Source organism: Gekko japonicus, unplaced genomic scaffold, assembly GCF_001447785.1.
Source record: "Gekko japonicus isolate JY-2015 unplaced genomic scaffold, Gekko_japonicus_V1.1 scaffold851, whole genome shotgun sequence".
Taxonomy (NCBI): domain Eukaryota; kingdom Metazoa; phylum Chordata; class Lepidosauria; order Squamata; family Gekkonidae; genus Gekko; species Gekko japonicus.
The window spans coordinates 106,512-129,027 of record NW_015172579.1 but is presented as its reverse complement, the minus strand read 5'-3'; the positions used below and the strand labels follow the sequence as shown (position 1 = coordinate 129,027).

At 43.6% G+C, this 22,516-nt stretch overlaps 1 protein-coding gene across 1 annotated transcript; it reads left to right on the top strand.

Annotated features, from left to right (window-relative positions):
- Nucleotides 1–29: 29 nt before the first annotated feature.
- TAF5L (TATA-box binding protein associated factor 5 like) lies at nt 30–20,236 on the top strand. The gene is made up of 5 exons (XM_015421442.1): nt 30–287; nt 2,845–2,989; nt 12,059–12,163; nt 14,029–14,753; nt 18,944–20,236. Exons 2-5 carry the CDS (start codon nt 2,848–2,850, stop codon nt 19,739–19,741), a joined length of 1,770 nt encoding a protein of 589 aa, XP_015276928.1. The 5' UTR covers nt 30–287; nt 2,845–2,847; the 3' UTR covers nt 19,742–20,236.
- Nucleotides 20,237–22,516: the final 2,280 nt, after the last annotated feature.

Below are 22,516 nucleotides of genomic sequence, written 5' to 3'. Positions count from 1 at the left end.
CCGTCAATCATGGAGCGGCTGCTAGCAGCCGCAGCGGCAGGAAGAGCAGCCACCCCACCAGCAATAGCAGTCCGGGACGTCCAAGCCAGCCGTTTTAGCAGGAGCGCGAGCGACGAGAAAAAGCTGCGCGCGCCGGGCTCCGCGGTAGCAGCGGCGGCGGCGTCTCGCGCCACTGGGCGCAGTGATTGACGGCGCGAGCGAGTCCAGGAATTCTGTCTCGTGCCTGCAGCAGGAGTCACACACAGCCTCTCGCTCTCACTCTTCTCCTCCCCGCCTGCGATGCTCCAGTGAGTGCTTCTCTCCTTTTCCTCCCTTTGCGCATGCAGCAGCAGCAGCGGTAGCTGCTGTTCCCGGGCGGGTAGAGCGGCGGGATGAGCCAAGTGTGGCGCGCGGAAGGGCCCTCCCTGGCTGGAGGCGGGCAGTCGTCTTCTTCCCGCAGCTGCCACTTCTGCCTCTGTCCATCTACGCACCGCAGAGGTGCCGGCAGGCAGAGTTGAGCTTCTGTGGCCCCGTCTTTCCTTAGTGCATCCTGGCTCCTCTTTCCCGAGCTTCCCGTTTTTCTCCTTTCCCACATTTCTTCTGTGCAAGTGCATTGAGGAGAAAAGGCGGCGATACCTTTTTCTACAGCTCTGCACTATCTGCAAAGTTTGGAGCAAGAAGGGGCTTCGATCTTTGAAACCTCTTTGTTGAATAGGGTGGTGTGGAGTGGGGGTAGGGATTGCAATTGGTGGTGTGCCATCAATGTACTCGGTAGTTAAGAGACTTACCCAAAGTATTGATATGTCTGTTCTAATATGCTTACACTCAACCATGTGTTTTGGCAGTTTATAGTGGTGGTTGCATCTACTGTGGCACATGAAAAATTGCTGTGCCACTTGTAGTAAGCAAATAATATCATGTACACAACAAATACGGCTATCTCTGTGTGGAGGAGAAGACCGACAAGTCTCTCTGATTATCCTTCATGGTAGCAATTGGAGATAGCTCCCCTAAATGCATGTGTGTGGATAATGGAAGAGAAATTACTCTGTTGCCAAATTATTTGAGGTATTCGGTCATGTAATTCACAGAACTCCCAAATCCTCCACTTAGATTGTAGGTAGCAGACTGCCTTAATTTTTGCAAATTTAGTCTCAGATGTGGAGAAAGATGTGACATCTGTTGTTTAACCATCCAAAGTTGGCTGCTTGGTGGGGTGTTGAAGGTAAAACTTTGCCTATTTTTCTCCCTGCATTTTGGATCAAAGTGAATGTTAGATCTAAGCAGATCTTAGCCACATTGCTTTTGGATTTGTCAGAATCAGCATTAGAAATCTTGGGAGCAGTCTCAGTGGGTCTCCAGTCATGTTCAGAAATAACTTATGGGTCATGTATTGAAAATAAAGTTGCTCCAGTGAGCCTGATTCTCAGTGAAGACAACTCATAACTTTTCCATTTATTCTTCTTGTATATAAGAACCAGTGCATGGTCTGAAAAGGCCCCGGTCACACAAGCCGGATATCGCGGGGGGGAGGCGTGGCTAATTGCCCTGGCACAGTTTGATGCACGATTACGCGATCAGACGCACCGGCGGCACACCAGGGGTCCTTCCCTCGGTGCTGGCGGGTAAACGAGGGACCCGGAGGGGAATGCCGCACGCCAGCGCGATCACACCACGGGCGTCTGGAGGCAGCCCGTGGCAAACGTTTACTAGTACCTTGGAGGCACTAGTTTTTTTAAGGCGCATTGTCTGCAGTAAGCCACGGGTACGCTCCGCTTCCCAGATGTTGGGGTGTGATCACGCCCGGATAATCCACCCACCATCCGTGCCTCTCCCGCGGCAACTTTGCCATGTGACCGGGGCCATAATGTAGCAATCTTGTAGAAGCTAAGCAGGCTTGGGTCTGGTCAGTGTCTGGGTGGCAACTACCTATGAATGTTTCCTTGAGGTTGCTGGAGAACAAGTGGGATGTATATGTAACCAATGAACCAATGTGGCTGAATAAACTCTTCTCAAAAGTTCTTATACCCAGAATTATTTTCTTTTACATTGCCTCATTAACTTTTTTGGCAATCTCTGTAGTTCTAATTGACACTCAGATTCTATTATATGTCTTTGTAGCCTATGCATTGTGGAAAAATTAGAATTTTCTTTTAAGTTTATAAATATGGACAATAGCAATAACATCTGTAAAGAATAAAAATGAACTTGAAAGTGAAATGTATTTTTGACCTTCTCCAGAAAAAGAAACTGCTGAACAAGTTGATGTGCTGTAACAGATTATGAAACTTAAACGATGCAGCTAGTTTCCATTGTGTTTAATTTTTATCTTTCACTGTCTTCATTTTTCACATTTCAGACTGAAAGGTTGAAGAAGTAGGGTAAATAGTGCAGAGTAATTGCATCTGTTTAGGACCAGCAATATGCCAATTGTCAACTGCAAAGAACTCTGACATAATATTACTGTACTTGCTTATGGTTAAAATAATGCCCTATGAACATTCCATATCTGAGCCCTCTGTATGTAGTAAGAAATCTAAAGCCAGTCTAGACTCTAAAATTGTCACCAATATCAGGTCAGGACCAAGTGTCCTCAGCCCTAAAAGCACTTCTGTACCATAAGGCTACTCCATTCCTCTCAGTTGGACTAATGCACATTTAATGTTTTGGAGATAGCTTCCAATGTGCATTTTAAGGGATGCATCTTGTACTCCAGAAATATTTGGGATGAACAGTGGGAATGCTTAGTCATAGTATCCTACAAGTTTCTAATGTGGCAGCTGTGCATCAAGAAATTACGGTCCTAACCACTTCATGTTATTGCCATCTCTTAGTGACCCAAACCTGCTTCCTTTTCTTTTGGAGGTCATGAAACGTGTACGCTCAGAACAGATTCAGTTGGCAGTTTCCTGCTACCTCAAACGCCGGCAGTATATAGACTCAGAAGGCCCTCCGAAACAAGGACTGCGCCTCTGTCAGACTGCAGAAGAAATGGCAGCTAATCTAACAGGTAACCAACAAAATTTCTTTAGGCATTCATAGGAACAGAGGAAGGCAAGTTTCTGTGAAGCTTTCTCTTCAGTAGAGTGAAACGACTAAGCGCTAATTAGAAAGCAACTAGAACACAAATAATGATGGGATTCTGTGGCACCCAGGTGCAACACAGCTGTGTCCAAAGGCTGAAAAGTTGTAAATACCCCCCCCCCGGGGGGGGGTTAAGATTTCCACCATATGATAATGTCTTAAGCAGAGAGATCAGACTTTACTAACTCTGATACTTGAGACAAGACTGCACAGAACTATGAAACATGCAGCAGGCATGTTGTCATTCCCAAGTGTTCTGAAATGACTCAGCTGAGAACTATGTGCCTAAACTATTAAATCCTGTGTTTTTTAATGAAATGGGACTAAACGATTTAGACCTCCTTCTGTAGGTCATATCAACAAACTATTAGAGCTAAACAGTAGAGTCCTTAGTTTCTTTGTTACATAAAATTTACAATAAATATCACTCCTCCTCCCCAGTCCTCCTTCAGAGGACGGCGGAAAACAGGAGGGCCTGGCGAGATCTTGTCCATGGGGTTGCGAAGGGTCGGACTCGACTGTGTGACTGAACAACAACCTCCCCAGTAGTTAGTGTTCATGCACTTGGGCTATACTCTAACTCTCAAATGAACCAGAATTTTTCCTGATTTATTGTTGGGCTTATCTGTGCTATCTCTCTCTGTTTCTGGTGTCTAAATGTGGGCCTTACAATAAGTTAGACTATTTTCCCCACTACCTGTGATTTTGCAATGATGTCATCCTGGTTTAGAATCCCTGTTACAGGGTGCCATGACCAATGCTCCCTCTAAGCTGTGGAGTCTTGTGAGCGAAAATTTTACTTTGTGAGCCACCGGCATTAAAGTTGTGAACAAGCAATTTAGCTGTTGCATAAATTAGTTTGCTCTGGAGCCATCCTTCCTGAGCTAAGACAAAAATGTGTGAGCCAGAGGCTAAAAAACTGTGAGCTAGCTCACACTAACTCAGCTTAGAAGGAACACTGGTCATGACCCCAGGGGTCACCACCTTCCACCGCCACCACTCTGGACTTCGGGTCCCTTGAGAAGGCCCAGAGTACCCTCCCAAGCCCATCCAAAAAGCCCCCTTTTTAAGGCGAGGACATAGGCATGATGACCAGGCAGAGAACACTTAAACAAAGGGTTTATTAACACAGTACTGGGGCAAGGAACACAAGACAAGGTGCTATAAAAGGCAAAATAAATCTAACGCGACTACCTAGATCACTGAACTGGTAACTACTTCAAGGCCCACAGCCGTCTTAGACCAGGACTCCTGCCAGGATCTTTCTCCTCAGACCAGACTGTCCCCTCTGTGAGACAAGACCGCAGAAGAGCAAAAGAACAGTTTTTCACAGTTAACAGCTTAAGTCAGAATCTCCTCACAGAATCTCTGGAAACTGATTGGCTACAAACCATTGCTAAGCCTTATGGGGATTGTAGGCTGTCTACTTTCCACTCCCACACTGGTCTCTCCTGGGACCAGGCTGCACTAGGCCTTGCTCCCAGTCCTGCACAGATCATGACACAGGGAAAGAAAGAAACACCAGTTTTTTAAAAAAGCAGTTGCATTCAGACATTACAAGAAGTTGGAATTAGATCAACGATTCTGGAACCCACAAAGTCTTCAGTGGGGCACTGCGCACAAAAGTTGAAGGGAAGGAGCACATAAGCCCAACGATAAACCAGGCTTGTGCCCGTCAGAGCTTGGGTTATTTCATGCTGGAATGCAGCCTAATCATCAGGTCAAATGCTCTTGCCTGTTCGAATAGCTGCTTGATCACCAACTATTTCTTTCTGGTTAAAAGGCCCAGGAAAACTAATCAATTTTGGAAATGCATGGAAACTGAATGAATTCCTGTGTGAGAGTAAAGTAGATGCAGGGGGAGAGCAGCATATAGTGTACTGGGCTCCTTGGAGGTCAACCGGAATAAATACTTGGTACACGGACAGATCCTCCCTATCCTTCAAGGATCTCAGGGTGTGTCCATGGCTCTCTTCTCCCTCATTTTATTTGCATAGCCACCTTGGGAGGTAGCTTAGGCTGAAAGAAAGTGACTGTCCTAAGGTCACACAGTGAGTTATCATAGGAAGGAGGGATTTGATCACTAGCCTCTACACAGCACCAGTCTGAAGTCTTCCATTGCCGCTCCAAGCATGAGGGGAAGAGCAAATATGCAAAGACAGGGAGAACACACAAGTTGAGCAGTGGTATTATTTAGAAGCTATAAGTAAATACATAAGCAGTGATGCTCCAGTTTGGAGGCAGTTAATAGGCTTTAGAATGAGTGGTGCTGGCAGCTAGCCGAGTACAAATAACTTAATATTTAAGAGCTCAAACCTACTAAGAGGTGTTTAATTCTGACACAGGCCCCCAGTGTAGCACCCATATGGGCTCCATGAGGCCCTCCAGCACTTTTCCTGGTGCCCACCGAGTGTCTTTAAAGAGTGGGTGGGTGGGGTGTTGCCCAGCACGGCTTCTGATTGGCCACTGGAGAACTGGTTGGCTATGCGGATTTTTAAAAGTGTTGTTTCAGGGCAGCTGCCATCACAGTGTTGATTTTATTCTCTCTTTCCTCTTCCACACTGTATTTTTTAAAATTGCCCCTCTGTCTCCTGTGGCAGCCATGCTGTGCCCAGCACCCTGTGTCAGAAGTACATAGGTGTCCATGGGCATCAAAGGATTGGGGGCCGCTGGTCTATCAGATACTTCTTAGCTTCCATAGGATTGAAGCTTAGACATTAAAATTGTAGTATTGAGTTAACTTTGCATGCTGCAGTGAAATTTAGAAACTTATACCATTTAAATGTGCATTTTGAGGTAAAGATTTCCAAAATTCTTGGGGTGTTGGTGGTTACTGAGACACCAACCCCATAGGAACAGATTCTCATACTACGTCTTTGCTTTTTAGCTCTGCGAAGTTGTCATGGGCAGCGGCTAGAAAGGTTCTCTAATGGCTGTCACCACTCTGGTATGGGCCTCCTTAGGAGGGCCCAGAGCACCCACGCTGCCTCTTGATAGACTCCTTTTCCAGTAGGTTTCCCCTTATAAATGACCGAATGAGGCGTGAGGACCCAGGCAGAGTAACAAACTATTTTTATTAAAGAGATCTAACAACAACTGTAATTCAGTAACATGTAGGAAAAATGAGCACAGTAAAGGTAGGTAAACCAGCAAAATAAAAACCCTATCACCTCTGACTATACTGTACCTAGCCTTCCCTAGGTATTTGACCTCAAGCTGACCCCTTTTGGTTGAGGGGTCCCTCCATCTGCAGCAGCTTCACACTAGCTCTGCTTGCTCGGAGTGAACAGCCTCCCACTTCGGGCAAAACCTTTTACCACTTCTTCCCGGGCAACACCCTTTACTATTCTACTGGTGTAAGTTTTCCCTCCAAATTTCCTGTAGCCAATCACAGGGTCCAGAGGGAGACCTAGGAAATGTAGGCCCTGATAACTACTCTAGTACAGGCTTCCATGGAACCACTAGGTCTCTCTAGAGCCTGTAGGTTGCACTACTATAGGCCTACGATCATGACAGAAGTATTCTCTATTTTTGTGATAGGCATGCTGGAATTTTGGGCTGTGTATCTCTTAGGGCTTGGGCATGTGTATTTGGGGACAGCCTTGGCATATGTTTCTCCAAAACAGCGGTACACTTCAAATGTAACCAGTGCATATAACTGAGACCCAAACACAGTGTAACCTTGACCACTGTTTGTCTTTACGCAACTGGAGGGTTAAGTGTCTTTGTTGAACACACTTTTTTTATACATCTATAATGAATTGTATCTTACAAAAGTGTTGCTAGAAGGCATGGAAGAGAGGCTAGCAATATAAGGTCAAATAGAAGAATGATTTTGAGACATAATTCCACTGTCAAACTAGAGGTTTTTTAAGCATGCATACAAACTTGATTAATTGCCAGGCTTCCACACCCCTTTGTACAATGTGCCAAGACTGAAGTCTTTTCACTAACCCCAATTAGTAATGATGCTCAAACGGAGGCACTTTCAGCAAACTGAAGTTAGTTTCTGAAGTAATTTGAGAATATGTGCCTCCAGGCAGGAGAGGAAACATTCTTCTTTGTGTCACCATCACCCTCTTTGATCTCCTTTATGAATATGTTCGTGAGAGAAATTGTGAATGCATTACCAAAAAAGAATTGAGGGAAGAACCTGAGTTTAATGGGTCACATTCAATATGTAGTGCAAGTTGTTTGTAGCAGACTATTCTGTATACTCCCAATGTGTCTCAAATCTTTTCCATTGCTGATTATCATTGAGTAGCTTTTCTGAAACACATACTTCAGAATCTCTTTTTGTAAAATCCCTCGAGTGCCATCTACTCTAGACAAAATAAAGTCTGCCAGAACTTAATTGACTATGAATCCGTTGGTGTTTGTAAAGAAACTGGTGCTGGACTATGGTAATAGCTCTACTGCATAATCCTCTGCACAGACTGTAATCTAGAAATATAGGGGAGAAAATATTCACAAGTGTAGGAAAAACATTCAGTACTTAATCTTATTGGAGAGTTGTATAAAGGCTGGATCAATTACTGCCTCTTTGATTGCTCGACAAGCAGTGAGTCTCTACTGAACATACAAATGATCTTAACAAAACATACTCAGTTGGTTCTTACTAAGCATAACAGCAAGCACATCACCATCACAGATGTTTCCTCCTTCCCCCAGCCATGTCCTTGGACCTCAGAAAAGATGGTGTTCAGAGTCTTGTGGACAAATGTGATGAGCACAGGGGACTCTGGAAGAAGAAGAAGCCATTGACGAGATCACTCCCCAGCACCCTCTTTGCTCCCACTCTAGGCTGGCTCTGTGGTTCACCACAGATCTCTGGCTGATGAAGTGGAAGCTAAGACAGCTAGAGAGACAATGGCGGCATGCTCATGACGAAGCTACAAGAGCATCCTATAGGTCATTTATGAGGACCTATGAGATGGCAGTTTAGGCCGCTATGTGCCCTCAATTGCATTTGTGAACTTGTGCCCGGCCCAATTATTTAGAACGATTCGGTCTCTAACTACTCTGTCACAGGGCAGGCCAAATGCTAGAGAATTGGATTTTGGCCGTGAGGCTTTTGCAAGCTTTTTCACAGATAAAGTCTTGTTGCTCCGCCATGACCTCCCCACCACAATTGAGACAGTAAGTGAACTCGAGGCCCCGTGCACGTCTTCTAGTCAGGTTGTGGATCATTTCGCTCAGCTCAGCCAAGAGGAAGTTGACAGAATACTCTCAACTGTACGCCCAACCATGTGCAGCCTTGACCCATGCCCATCATGGCTAATTAAAGCTGGCCATGGTGGGCTGCGAGGTCCCCTAAGGGAAACTATCAACAAGTCCCTTTCTGAAGGAACTTTCCCTAGGGCACTTAAGGAAGCAGTGGTTTGCCTTCTCCGTAAAGAAACCACCTCTGGAACTGTCTGAATTGGCAAATTATTGACCGGTCTCCAACTTGCCCTATTTGGGCAAGATTATTGAGAGGGCGGTGGCAATTCAGTTGCAGAGTTTTCTGGACAACACTGCTATACTAGATCCATTCTAGTCCGGCTTTCACCCAGGCCATGGGATGGAGACGGTACTGGTTGCCCTCATGGATGACCTCTGAAGGCATCTGGATCAGGGCAGGTCGGTGGTACTGTTGTTGTTAGATCTGTCGGCAGTGTTAGACATGGTCGACGCATCAGCTACTGATCCACTGCCTTGCTGATGCTGGGATTCAGGGGTCTGTCTTGCAGTGGCTCTCCTCTTTCCTTCAAGGTCGAGGACAGAGGGTGGTGCTAGGGTAGCAACTGTCCTGAAGATACCTGCTGGTTTGCGGAGTGCCACAGGGGTCTATCCTCTCCTCTCCCCTTGCCCAGATTGCCCAGAGGCATGGGCTGGGATGTCACAAGTATGCAGATGACACCCAGCTCTATCTGTTGTTGGGCGGCCAGTCCAACTCCAGACTGGAAGATCTGGACCTGGCACTACAGGCCGTAGCTGGATGGCTTAGACTGAGCTGACTGATATTGAATCAGACGAAGACGGAGGTCCTGTGTTTGAGTCGTGGCATTCGATGGGGCGCCACTAGTGCCAACGTCTGAGGTTAGGAGTTCGGGAGTGCTCTTGGATGCCTCCATAATGATGGAGGCCCAGGTAGCAGCCACTGCTAAGTCGACCTTTTACCATCTTCGGCTGATTAGGCAGTTGGTTCCCTTCTGCGAATGCAGTGACCTGGCAACAGTGATCCACACACTGGTCACCTCAAGATTGGACTACTGTAATGCTCTCTACATGTGGCTGCCATTGTCCCAAATCCGGAAGCTGCAGCTAGTGCAGAATGTGGCGGCCAGGCTGTTATTTGGTCTCCCTTTGATGGAGAACATTCAGCCTGCGCTGAAAGCACTGCACTGGCTACCTATAGCAAACCAGGTTCACTTCAAGGGTGCTGGTTCTTACCTATAAAGCCCTATATGGCCAGGGGCCTGCATACCTGAGGGACCGCTTCTCCCCACATGTTCCCCAGAGAGTACTATGGTCAAGGTCACAAAATCTCCTTGTTCTCCCTGTCCCAAAAGATGCCAGGCTGGCCACAACTAGGGGTAAAGCTTTCTCGGTAGCTATCCCGCTTCGGTGTAATGAGCTCCCAGAGGACATTAGGGCCCTGCGGGATTTACTACAATTCCATAGGGCCTGGAAGACGGAGCTGTTCCACCAAGCATTTGACTGAGGTGCTGCATTTAATAGTGCAGGAACCTGAGGAACCTGTGCCCTGCAATACGTTCTTGGCTGCCTGGTCCTGTGCAAACATGTACACCCATGTTAGTGAATAATAGGTACAGGGCCAGACACCAGCCTTACATCTATTGATGACTAGATTCCATTGTGATTATTAAGGCTGGCTGGTGGACAGTTATTTTGCCATCATATAATTGTAGCACCTTATGAACTGTTTTTATGATTTTAATTTTTTTTACTGTTTTAATCTTGTATAGTACCATTGGGTCTGTAAGCTGCCCTGAGCCTGCTTTGGCGGGGAGGGCGGGGTATTAATCAAATAAATAAATAAGAACTGGACGTCATCACCTCCCCACACTTTTGCTGGTAGAGCTTCTGTTGGCACGAGAGAGAGATTGGGATGATATTGTCCAACTCCTCTTCCTTTGTGGGGTTTTACGTGACTCTGAACATCAGCTTTTCAGAGACTTCGGGGGGGAAAGAGGAGATGCTAGAAGTCCATAAGTACCATTGTGCTTTTGGGAAACATCCCATTACATTTGAGATGGTATCTGGTGGTCCAAAGTCTCTGTTGGTGGTGCTTGGTTGGTGATAGCTGTTTCAGATATAGAAGTCCTCGTTTCGTGGTGCATATTCAGCTGGTGATGGTATATGCAATCTTGTACTGCATTTTGCAGGTAGCTTCTCAGATGGGTAGCATGTTCACTAATCAGATTTCAGTGTGTAAATTAAAATACAGATTTTTAAATAAGGGGATCGACATATTGGGTGCATTCAGACGGCATGCTGAGAGCGGTTTAAACTGGTCCGGTTCTGACGCGATTACCTTTGATCTGGATAATCGTGATCACACTTACCTCCCTTATTCCGCCTCACCGCGCAGTCACATTGCTCCCCGGCATCTACACTATTATTATTATTTTATTATTTTATTACATTTATACCCCGCCCTCCCCGCGAGGTACCAATGCACGGGAGCGTGTCGACGGGTTTTTTTCTGTTTGCACATGCACATAGGCGCTCATCCGTAGAATGGAGGAAAACTATCATGGCACATGCGCAGAACTACCAGTGCGAATCAATCCAATCCCTCCAACAAAAGACTTCCCTTTAAACTTTTGACCCGAAAATGGCCTCCATGAGATCCCAAACTCATCTAAACACTAAAACGAGTGACCGTTTAAACGTCGATTTTATAGACGTGGTAGCAGAGCTCCGCCTATGCGCACACCACCAACGCTAAAAAAAATGGTGGGTGAAAAGTGGAAGCCTCAGGCTTCCGCAGCAGCTTTCGAGCAGGGAGGGGGGTTTAAACCACCTGAAGTGGCTTGACACCGGAGGAGCGATCACACGGGAAAAATGTGGCTTTAAACGGGAGAACTGAGAAAACACCACTTGGGACCTGGTAACAAAATACTCCGGGTTAAAGGGGGTTTTGAGCCAGAAACCAACAGCTGGGGATGGGAGGCAGATGTTGACTGTGTGATCATGCATATAAAATCCGTTGTTGAACAGTCACGGCACCAGATCAAATGGCGCGTCTGAATGCACCCATTGTTAGCCTGTTGCCTGGTGTGCCAGCAGCCAGTGATGAACACAGCCAGTGGGATTCCAGACGCAGACAGAACTTTATTACAATAAAGGGGACCCCTCAGCAGCAAAACCCCAAAGAATCTGTTTGTAAGGTATCAGCATTAACTTTTTATACAGTGCGACAAACAACTTTGAGACATGCACAGGTGTCTTAAGATTGCACATTTAAAACTTCCTTTATGTCTATATAAGTTCATTTGCCAAGCATATGTTTTCCTTTCACCTTATTTGGAATAGTCCAGAAATAGTAATGTTTTTCTATAAACCTTACAGAACCGTTTCCTCAGTTGTTAGCTACTGTCCTGCTTAATCAGCTGTCCTGGAACGTCTTATCTTCTTGCCCACTTCACCACATCCTGTTTTGCACCATAGCTGAAATTAGCTTAACTTGCCCATCAATATGAAACACCCCAACAGGTACAACAATATTGCTTGTGGAGGTGAAGGGAACAAATGAGCACTCAGTCACTAAAGGACAAATGGTACAGTTTAATGACATTGAAAATCTTGCATTTGCTCCTTGATTTCTGGGCAGCTCATGTGCTGGATTATTTTTGGGTAAGCTGTTCATGCAATTATTTGGGCTTATTTTTGGGCTGCTACTGCTTTGTCAAAATGCTTCGTGTGTTCATGTTTTGTGTTGTCCTTGGGCTTACTATGTCTTCTTTATTAACCTTTGTTCCCGTAGTTCAATCGGAATCGGGTTGTGCCAACATTGTCTCTGCGGCACCCTGCCTAGCAGAGCCACAACAATATGAAGTACAGTTTGGGCGATTGCGCAGTTTTCTTACAGGTGGGTAGCATCTCGAGTGGGTGTATCCAGCTCAGAGCTTGATAAACATGTATGTCAGATTTCACCGCTGGACTATCCCTCCCCCCCGTTATTCTCTTGAGGGTTTTCTTCCATTGTCTGTTCCTACATCATCTGTGGCATTTGTTATTGAAGGTACATACTTTGCACCTTTGTTGATTCTCAGTGTCCTCTGTGGGGAGGCTTTATTGTCTGTTGCAAAAGCAAGAACATAGAAAGGAAGCATGCAGTATAAGCACAAATTGGTATTCTCTCACAAGATAAAGAAAGGGGATAGTGGGAAGAGAGGTTAGGTTCTGAGGAGGGCAGAACACTTCACTTGCTTGCCTTCTGCCTGCAGTTTCTCCAATAACTTTTATAGTATGTGTGAACATAAGAACATAAGAGATGCCAATGTTGGATCAGGCCAAAGGCCCATCTAGTCCAACACTCTGTATCACACAGTGGCCAGAAATACCAGTGCCATCAGGAGGTCCACCAGTGGGGCCAGGACATTAGAAGCCCTCCCACTGTTGACCCCCCCCCCAAGCACCAAGAAGACAGAGCATCACTTGCCCCAGATCCCCTATCTATACCTTGTGGCTAATAGCCACTGATGGACCTCTGCTCCATATGCTTATCTAATTCCCTTTTGAAGCCGTCCATGCTTGTAGCCGCCACCACTTCCTGTGGCAGTGAATTCCATGTGTTAATCACTCTTTGGGTAAAGAAGTACTTCCCTTTATCCGTTCTAACCTGACCGCTCAGCAATTTCATGGAGTGCCCACGAGTTCTTGTATTGTGAGAAAGGGAGAAAAGTACCTCTTTCTCTACCTGCTCTTTGTGCATTGGCCTGGGAGAAGAGAACAGCCTCCCTGTTATTCCTGCATGTAAAGCCTGTATGCTGTGATACAGGCTACAGCACTTTTCCCCCAAGTTGGAAAGAACACCACAGAGCTCTCCTAGCTGTCTGTGTCAAGAGGTACAATCCGAGTTCCATACAGTTCTTCGAGCCAGGTGATAGCACTGCACTGGGGTGGGGAAAAGAGGGGAACAGACAAGCAGGTGAGGCAAATAGTAGGCTTTGCAAGGCTGAAGAAGGAGCCCTACTTAACAAGAGAAGTTAAAAGTTTTCCATAGCCATCCCAGGAAGGAAAGAAAATGTTTAGATGGCATCAAATTTGTTAGTAGAATCTACTGATAACGTAAATACCTCCGCTGCAGAATTCCCCCCCCCCCAACTCGCAAATCTGTAATGCTAGCCCAGAGTGGCACAATATATGTCACCCGTGGCATAGGGAGGAAAGTGGCCCCATGAAGGTGCTGGAATGGAGTAGGGCGGATATGTAGATTAGTCCACGTGGAACAGTGTACCTGAATCAGGAATTCATCACATTGTGTTCTTGGAGCTACTATTTGGATTTATTTTGGTCAGGAGGCAGAAAGCAAGCAAGCAGAGGCAGAGATAAAATTCTGAGGCACAGCTTGTAATAGTACTTCTCAAAAGAAACTGTTACTGATGACAAATGAGTATACTCCCAGGCCAGAGGCATGTCCTGAAATGCACCAAATGTTATTCATTGAAAAAACAACAGGCTCCCTCCAAAACTGGGTTAATTGAATTCTGAAACTCATCTTGGAAAGAAAACTCTATACATAATTAAAAGTTAAATATGGACAGTAGCAGGTAGAAGAGCTCTTGTATAAGATGAGTTTTAGAAGTCCTGTGCATGCATATAGTGTCATACGGTGTATGTTTTAGAAGCACTAACAAAGACTGTCCTTAAAGGGGGCTTGTCCTGCTTTTGTTGGAATCCCTGGAGAGGATGTAATGGCATAACGTATGGTTTCTTTGGCTTTGGTTTTAGAGTCGGATTCTCAGCATAGCCATGAAGTGATGCCTCTCCTGTACCCCCTTTTTGTCTACCTCCATCTCAACATGGTCCAAAATGGCCTAAAGAGCACAGTGGACAGTTTCTATAGTCGCTTCCATGGAATGTTCTTGCAGAATGCCAGCCAGAAGGATATCATTGAGCAGTTGCAGACCACCTTAACTATTCAAGACGTCCTCTCCAACTTCAAACTCCGGGCATTTCTGGACAACAAGTATGTCATCCACCTTCAAGAAGACAGCTACAACTTCCTCCTTCGCTACCTCCAAAGTGACAACAACAGTGCTCTCTGCAAAGTTCTCTCCTTGCACATTCACTTAGATGTGCAGCCAGCCAAGAGGATGGACTACCAGCTGTACGCTAGCGGTGGTTCATCACGCAGTGAAAGCAATGGCCTGGAGCCTGCTGACATGCCTGCTTCCATCCTGCAGAACGAGGCAGCCTTGGACATACTGCAGGACAGCATTAAAAGGGTCAAAGATGGGCCTCCTTCGCTCACCACCATATGCTTCTATGCCTTCTATAACACTGAGCAGTTGCTAAACACAGCAGAGATCTCACCAGATAGCAAGCTGCTTGCTGCTGGCTTTGATAATTCGTGTGTGAAGCTATGGAGCTTGCGGCCCAAGAAGCTGAAATCTGAGCCTCATCTGGTAGATGTGTCCCGAATCCGCCTGGCTTGTGACATCATGGATGAGGAGGTCTGAATATCTGGTTACCTTTTGTACATTTGGGAGTGTGGGTGGAGGGCCTAATGGTCATATCGGAATGGTTTACTTGAGGAGTTGTGACCACTTGTTCTAGTGAGCCTGCCAAAGACTACCTCACTGGTTCTTTCCTTCCATTCACTAGTCATAGCTGCCCAACTTGGAGAGAAGTGGTAAGAATCAATAGGTTGAGCTGAGTGAGAATTCAATTCACCATTCAGGTCCCCTAGACTTAATTGTGTGGGAATGTGAAAAGTCCTCACTCTGTTCTGCCTGTCCCAGTTAAAATGTACTTGCATTCACATCTTGATTAGCAGCTGCCCATCTTTTCCTATGGAAAGCTTATATTAATACATCCCAGCTTCAGAAGGGATGTTCAGACTCTATGAGGCAGAGGACTAGAGTGGTGGAGGATATTCATGTTAGGATCATTTGTGTAGTAAAACTTCATTTTTATTGTATTGATTTTTTTTTCACTTAGACCCCACTTTTCACCCCAGTGGGGATCAAGCTTAACATGATTCTCCTCACAACAGTCCTGTGAGATAGGTTAGGGTCAGAGTGTGTGATTGACACAAGACTTCCAGCAAGCTGCTGTGGCAAACTGCGGGTTTGAACCCAGTAAGAGATTATACAAATCTCTGCTCCTGCAGAGGAACACAAAGTGTAGGCAGCTGAGACATTTACAGCTTGATCCTATAAACAGTTACTCAAAAGTAACTACCTAAGTGCAGCCTTACGCTTTGGTTCAGAACTTTGCAAAAGAAGATAGATGTCCTGTGCATTTTGATTCTAGCTTTGCTGTTTGAATGTCTTGCTAGAAACACCTGGCTTACTTCATACCTTTCAATATAGGATTTCCAGATTTCTTTTCTAGCCATCCCATACATCCAGTTTGGAGAAAGAAATATACAGGCTTTCCTTTGTTTCCTTTCTTAATGGTTACCTGGAGTACTATTCCGGATCTCTGTAATGCCATGGTATTGTAGAGGCCTACGGATATATTAAAGATATATTAAATTTTGGGGTAGCTCCTACGACTAGAACCCATGATGTGTGGCAAGTTTTCTGTTTTGAATCTATATTGGAGCAGATACGAGGAGCAGATACTTTTACCCATTAGGAGATTTGGCACATGCAGATAGTTCATCTTGGATTGCTCCTGGCATCCTGTTGCTGTTAGAATCTGTATATGAAGGAGTTCTTGAATGTTTGTGTTTTCCTATATAGAAGTTTTTGTTTCTTTTTAATAATAAGGTTTAATTGAAGATTCTAAATATACTTGAGCATTTTTTGCTCATCAGCAAGGAATAATTTTGCTAACTGGAATTCCTGATCTTCAATTAAAAAGTTAGATCTTTTTCATAATGAAAATATATCCTTTTACACCTTTCTTATAATGGAATGTTTGAATCCCCTGGTATTACAGGTGTTTTAGAACAGAGTGTAGCTTGAGCCCAGAGACTGTGAAGGCTAGAAAAGAAACTGAGCTATGGAAGGGGGAGTGTGTTCTAAGAGATAAATCAACAATTTGAAACAATAAGAAGCTATTTCTCCATCTATTCTATTTTCTCTTCCAAAAAAAATACTGAAAAGCAAGGGGATGTTTTGCTGTCATCTTCTGAACACTGGACAAGCTTTAGGTGGGGCTTTCACTACTACAAAACTTTCTCCTAAATGATGATCGCTCAGGAACATTTTTTGCACAATAGCATTTCCTGACTGAGACTCAGCATTGTTGCCAGTATGGCTGCAATTTAATGGCTATTTATACAGCTGCAGATTTAATCCAGTGAGCAGATTGTTCCACATGGAGATAAGGAGCATGAAGGATGAGAAAAATGTCAGTCACTCATTGTTTTTGTACACATTGTTTTCAGTGACTGTCAGATGTGAACTTGCAGTTCTTGTGGATGTACTAAGAGATGCACAGAATGGTACTTAAGAGTCCATAGCTACATGAGTATTTTTAAAATACTGGGGAAAAGACTGCACCATGGGCCATGTCTCAGTTGAAAAGCATCAAGTTCAATCTGCCCATCTCCAGTTAAAATTATAAGGCAATAGGTGATGTGTAACATCTCCACCTGATACTCTGGACTCTGGAGAGCTGCTGCCAGTCAGAGTAGGCAATACTGACCTTGATAGACCAGTGGTCTAACTCAGTATAAAGCATCTTCATATATATGCGATAGTAAATAGCTATCAAGTCTTCCACAGAGTTTGTAGAGTTCATCAGACAGTGCTGACCTTGACAGACTAATGGTCTGACTCATATGTCTATGTGTGTATGTGACAGTAAAGCCGCCATCATTTATTTGAGGTCCTTGGAAAACTATTGACGTTGGGGGAAATACATGGTCCCTAAAGACTACATTTCTGCTGATCTATTTATTTGTAACCTTGGTGCCCACCTTGTACTTTAAGGGCAACACTGGTCTCAAATGATCTTGTCTGAGCTCTGCAGCCCTTATTGTGCTATCATTTAGGCCTTACTAGTCTGTGTACAGGAGAGGATGATGCTGGTTAATATAAATAAGCAAAGTAGATGGAAAGTAAGTTCAATATCTAGAAGAAACTTTAAACCTGATAAGGTTTACTTAAAAACTTAAAAGTTCAGGGAGTTTTAAAACCGTGGAGAAAATGGACATATATTTACTGCTTGGTTTCCTATCAAACCTAAACATATTTTACTGTTAACAATGTAAAATACATCATTTGTAACTTAGCATATAAAGTTTTACTAGGGTGTATGTATGAAATGTAAAGGTATACATGCCCAAGTTTTTTACAAGCAAAATTGCAAATCTACTCAATACTTGAAAGAGAAAGCTGCAAACTGCTTCACCCTGTGCTACTTTTGCACATTTATGTTAATTTTTCTGTCTTGAGTGGTAGGAAAGAATAAAAGTAAAAAATAAAGGTGAATTTGGATAAAAACATTCTCTTTCATCAACAGTAGAACCACCAACATTTGGATATCAGCTGAAACACTGTAAAACTGGGGGCTCTTAACTTTTCAACGTATTACAAAACATATTATCACAAAACATATTGCAACTCTGTTGACAGTTATAGACACTTAAAAAATAAAGATATCCTTGACAATATAATGTATGTGGCTACAGTTTATATAGGAATTACCTAATGTTTTAGACCGACTTACATAAAAATGTTCACATTACATGTTTTAAATGTGTTGAAAGCCCTGTCTTAAAATACATCACTTATTCCAAAGAAATATTTCCTAAGAGGGTTTTTTTTTCAGTGTTCCCTGAAACTTCAGTATTTCTCTTGGAAGTCCATGGAAGGAAAACTTTTTTCCCAGTTTTTTTTCCTGGTTCTTCACATCTCTCAGAAGGAAACAACAACAAGGACCCAGCAACCCTAGAGAGTAGAACAATACAAAAAAGTTGCCGAACAAGTTCAATATACTTATGCAAAATATTAGTAATTTAATACATATTCTTTTTGTTTCAGTAGCTGCACATCCAGAGACCGAAGTCCCAACAAGACGAACTTGCTCGAGATTTTAGCTGTTCGTTTCGACCAAAGTCTTTGTCACATCTCAGTTTGTAGTCATTCTTTCTGTTCACAAAGTCAATTCACAAGTGGCTGAACACACTTGTGAATTGACTTTGTGAACAGAAAGAATGACTACAAACTGAGATGTGACAAAGACTTTGGTCGAAACGAACAGCTAAAATCTCGAGCAAGTTCGTCTTGTTGGGACTTCGGTCTCTGGATGTGCAGCTACTGAAACAAAAAGAATATGTATTAAATTACTAATATTTTGCATAAGTATATTGAACTTGTTCGGCAACTTTTTTGTATTGTTCTACTCTTCACATCTCTCACCTGCTGATCAGTATCAGTACAATGATACAGTGTATAGTGCGTCAATGATACAATGTACTTTTACCTGAATCTCTTCTAAAAAATTTAAAACAAGTTCCATTTAAAATGCTGTTTTCTCCTTTAAATCCTATTAAATGTTCAGCCAGCAGTTTAAATGTTCTGACCTCTTCTTTCAATAGCTAATACCACTAGAAAGCATTGTATGACCAGTCCTAGATTACACGTCATATTACACTTTGGCCTCCTACCTTGGTTAGAAAAATCTCAAGCTATTACCTCTGTATACCTTGAGCAAATTAAACTGTTTTGTTTGTTCCTCCATTTAGGATGAAGATGATGATAATGTGGGTACAGAAATGAAGGTACTCAGAGGGCACTGTGGACCGGTATATAGCACAAAGTTCTTGTCAGACAGTTCAGGACTTTTGTCGTGTTCTGAAGACACATCCATCAGATACTGGGACCTTGGATGCTTTACAAACACTGTGTTGTATCAAGGGCATGCTTACCCCATCTGGGATCTGGACATCAGTCCCTGCAGCTTATATTTTGCAAGCGGTTCCCATGACCGCACAGCCAGACTCTGGTCATTTGATCGGACGTACCCGCTGCGGATATATGCAGGCCATTTGGCAGACGTGGACTGCATTAAGTTTCACCCCAATTCTAACTACTTGGCAACAGGATCCACGGACAAAACAGTACGTCTATGGAGTACCCAACAAGGAAACACTGTGCGCCTGTTCACAGGTCACCGTGGCCCTGTGCTGTCACTTGCATTTTCTCCAAATGGTAAGTATTTGGCTTCAGCAGGTGAAGACCAGCGGTTAAAGCTGTGGGACTTGGCCTCTGGCATTCTTTACAAAGAACTGAGAGGGCACACAGATAGTATCACCAGCCTTACTTTTAGTCCGGACAGTAGCTTGATTGCTTCTGCATCAATGGACAACTCTGTTCGGGTTTGGGACATTCGGAACACTTATTGCAATGCCCCCATCGATGGCTCCTCCAGTGAGCTAGTTGGTGTATATACTGGACAGATGAATAATGTACTGAGTGTACAGTTCATGGCCTGTAACCTCCTTTTAGTGACTGGAATTGCACAAGAAAATCAAGAACATTAACTTTTTTTTTGTAATGGGGGGTTATTAAAAGCCAGAGTCTATTATAAACTGAGATTATATATAATTGACTGTGAAAAATTTCTTTCTCCCATTGATGGGTATGTCCAGAATGATGGAAATACTGTACTTGAAGATATTTTGCATTGTTACAGAAAGTCAGAGAAGGGAGGCCAATATAACTTTATTGTCATTGTGTGATAGTAGTACAAGGGCAGGACGCAATGGGGGGAAGCCAACAACCCAGAATATTACACTCTAAGGGATAGCCCCAAACCTGGTCTAAACTACCAGATCATCAGCTTGGCATTTGCACTTTGCATATGCACTTAAATATATTCCATTATGGGCACATCCTTCTTTCTGCTAGCAGAGGCTGGTGAGAGTATGTCTGTATCAACTGTTCAACTCAGTTGACTATTTCCCCACTGACTTTTCTGTGGGACCAGAATCCGTGTCATCTTATTGGTTAGAAAACCTGTTTCATTCTAAGGGTGTTCCCCCAAAATAAGTGACATTACAGTAATGCTTAAAATAATGTTGGGGCAGGCTTCCAGCTTGCTTTTAATTCTTTAATTATAAAAAGGCGATTTGAATGTGACCATAGCCTTTCTCTCTGAAGAGATACAATTTGGATTTGATTTGTTAATGCTGGCTATAATATTTGTAGCTGTTGATAGATGGGAAGTTTGGGATTCTTCCAAATATGGTTGCACTGTGACAGTGGCCACTTCTACACTATCACTTACGTCACTCATTTGTCACTATCTCTTTTGGTGTGTCTCCCCCCCCCCCCCATTGTGTTTTGCTCCCTCTGGGACTACTAGAGAGCGAGCAAAAGACATTGGGGAGAAAAACCCTGAAGCAATAGGGAGAAACGAGTGACAAAAATGACAGTGCGGAAGTGGCCAGTAATACAAAATAGTAGATGGTTAACCTGGAAGAAATAAGTAGCTTACCTGATGAACAGAACTAAAAAGAAATGCTTGAGTTTGTAAAAGCATGTTTGGACTCTGAATAGAAAAGGGCACAGTTTACCTCACCAGAAATACTGTCTGCAAATGATAAATGTGCCCAGAAGATGGGGGAAAGTGTTTCTAAATTATTGTGAAAAGGTATGGCTCTGCCAATTTATGATGTTTTCCACTGAATAATGAAATGTATGTTTCATGAAGTGTTCATTCAGGAGTGTGAGCATGCAAAATAAAAGGGTAGGGGGTGGGTGGGGAAAGCAAACTTTAATTTTGTCAGTCAAAGAGAAGATTGAATATTTCTGCTTTCTGGAAAGAGATTTTGTATTTTTGTTTTTCTATTAAAGCATTTAGTTTAAAGGAAGGTTTGGCATCTCTGTTTGGAACTGAGTGGGGAGACGAAAATCCTTTGCCTCCATCAGTGTACTGCTTTGAACCAAGGAGACAAGCTTGTCTGCATGCACAAGGTGGAAAAGTTACTGCTGCTGTCAGGCACTAACCTTTATGAAAGCACTGTCTGCACACACAAGCAGAATGCAGATAATAAATAGCAGGGTTCATGGAGTTCTCAGGGAAGCAGTACGCTGACACTGTCATGTTTAATACTAGAACCAGGTATTTCAGGCATTTTCTGTAACTGCTAAAGGCCAAATTAATGCCTGAAAAGCACCACCTCACTTGTCTAAAGCTACCAGCAAAGCCTATGGGCAGAGTAATCATATGAGCCTACATATCTCCAATCCAAACTGAATGCTTCCTATTGGGCGACAGGGAATTCAGTGTGAACCCAGTAGTCCCTCTAAGATGAGTTAGTGTAAGCTAACTCACAGGTTTTTTAGCCTCCGGCTCACACACTTTTGTCTTACTCAGGAAGGATGGCTCCAGAGCAAACTAATTTATGCAGTAGCCAAATCACTCGCTCACAACTTTCATGCCAGTAGCTCACAAAGTAGAATTTTTGCTCAGAAGACTGTATCTTAGAGGGAGCATTGGTGTGAACATACCTATAGAAGAAATAAACATACTTCTGAGTATGGGAGAACCATAATCAGCCATTTTCTTCAAGAACTGTTGTTGGTTTGAAAGTAAATTCAGGAAGGTGGAAACTTTGGTAAGTATCAGACTCGCTAAAATACAAAGGAATGGCTGTCAATCACCTGGAAATATAGTGCCATGCAGCTCCAAGAGGGCACTGTGGAAGTACCAAATTGGATTGGTACCACACCCACTACCCTGACATCCAATGCAGTGTACTGATTAGTGTGTCTGATTAGGATCACATTCAAGAAAGGGAGTGACCAGAGAATAAATGAACAGGAGAGAGGTGAGTTCAGTAATTTTCAGGTAAATTCGAAGGGACCTATAGTACGAAAGGATGTCTGTAATCTGAGATGTCTTTATACTAATGCACAGAGTATGGGAAATAAACAGGATGAACTTGAACTTCAAATATTGGAAAGTAAGTATGATCTGATAGGTATCACTGAGATTTGGTGGGATGAGTCTCATATATGGAGCACAGTGATTGAAGGATATACCTTGTTCAAACGGAACAGAATAAACAAAAAAGGAGGTGGGTGGCACTATATGTCAATAATGAATACACTTGCTATGAAAGTCAGGATTTCGAGAGTTGCCCTGTTGAAAGTGTGTGAGTAAGGACAAAGCGATAGGAAAAAGAAGGGAATATTGTTGTTGGGGTATACTACAGACCTCCGAACCATACAGAGTAACTGGATGTTTCATTTGTACAACAGCTTGCTAAACTTTCACAGAAACAGGATGTTGTGGTTATGGGAGATTTCAA

Bases quoted from the DNA above. Each gene is read 5' to 3' on its own strand.
- TAF5L (XM_015421442.1), top strand. From the start codon at position 2,848: ATGAAACGTGTACGCTCAGAACAGATTCAGTTGGCAGTTTCCTGCTAC. The intron at 2,990-12,058 runs GTAACCAACAAA...TTGTTCCCGTAG, and splicing joins AATGGCAGCTAATCTAACAG to TTCAATCGGAATCGGGTTGT. The intron at 14,754-18,943 runs GTCTGAATATCT...TCCTCCATTTAG, and splicing joins GTGACATCATGGATGAGGAG to GATGAAGATGATGATAATGT.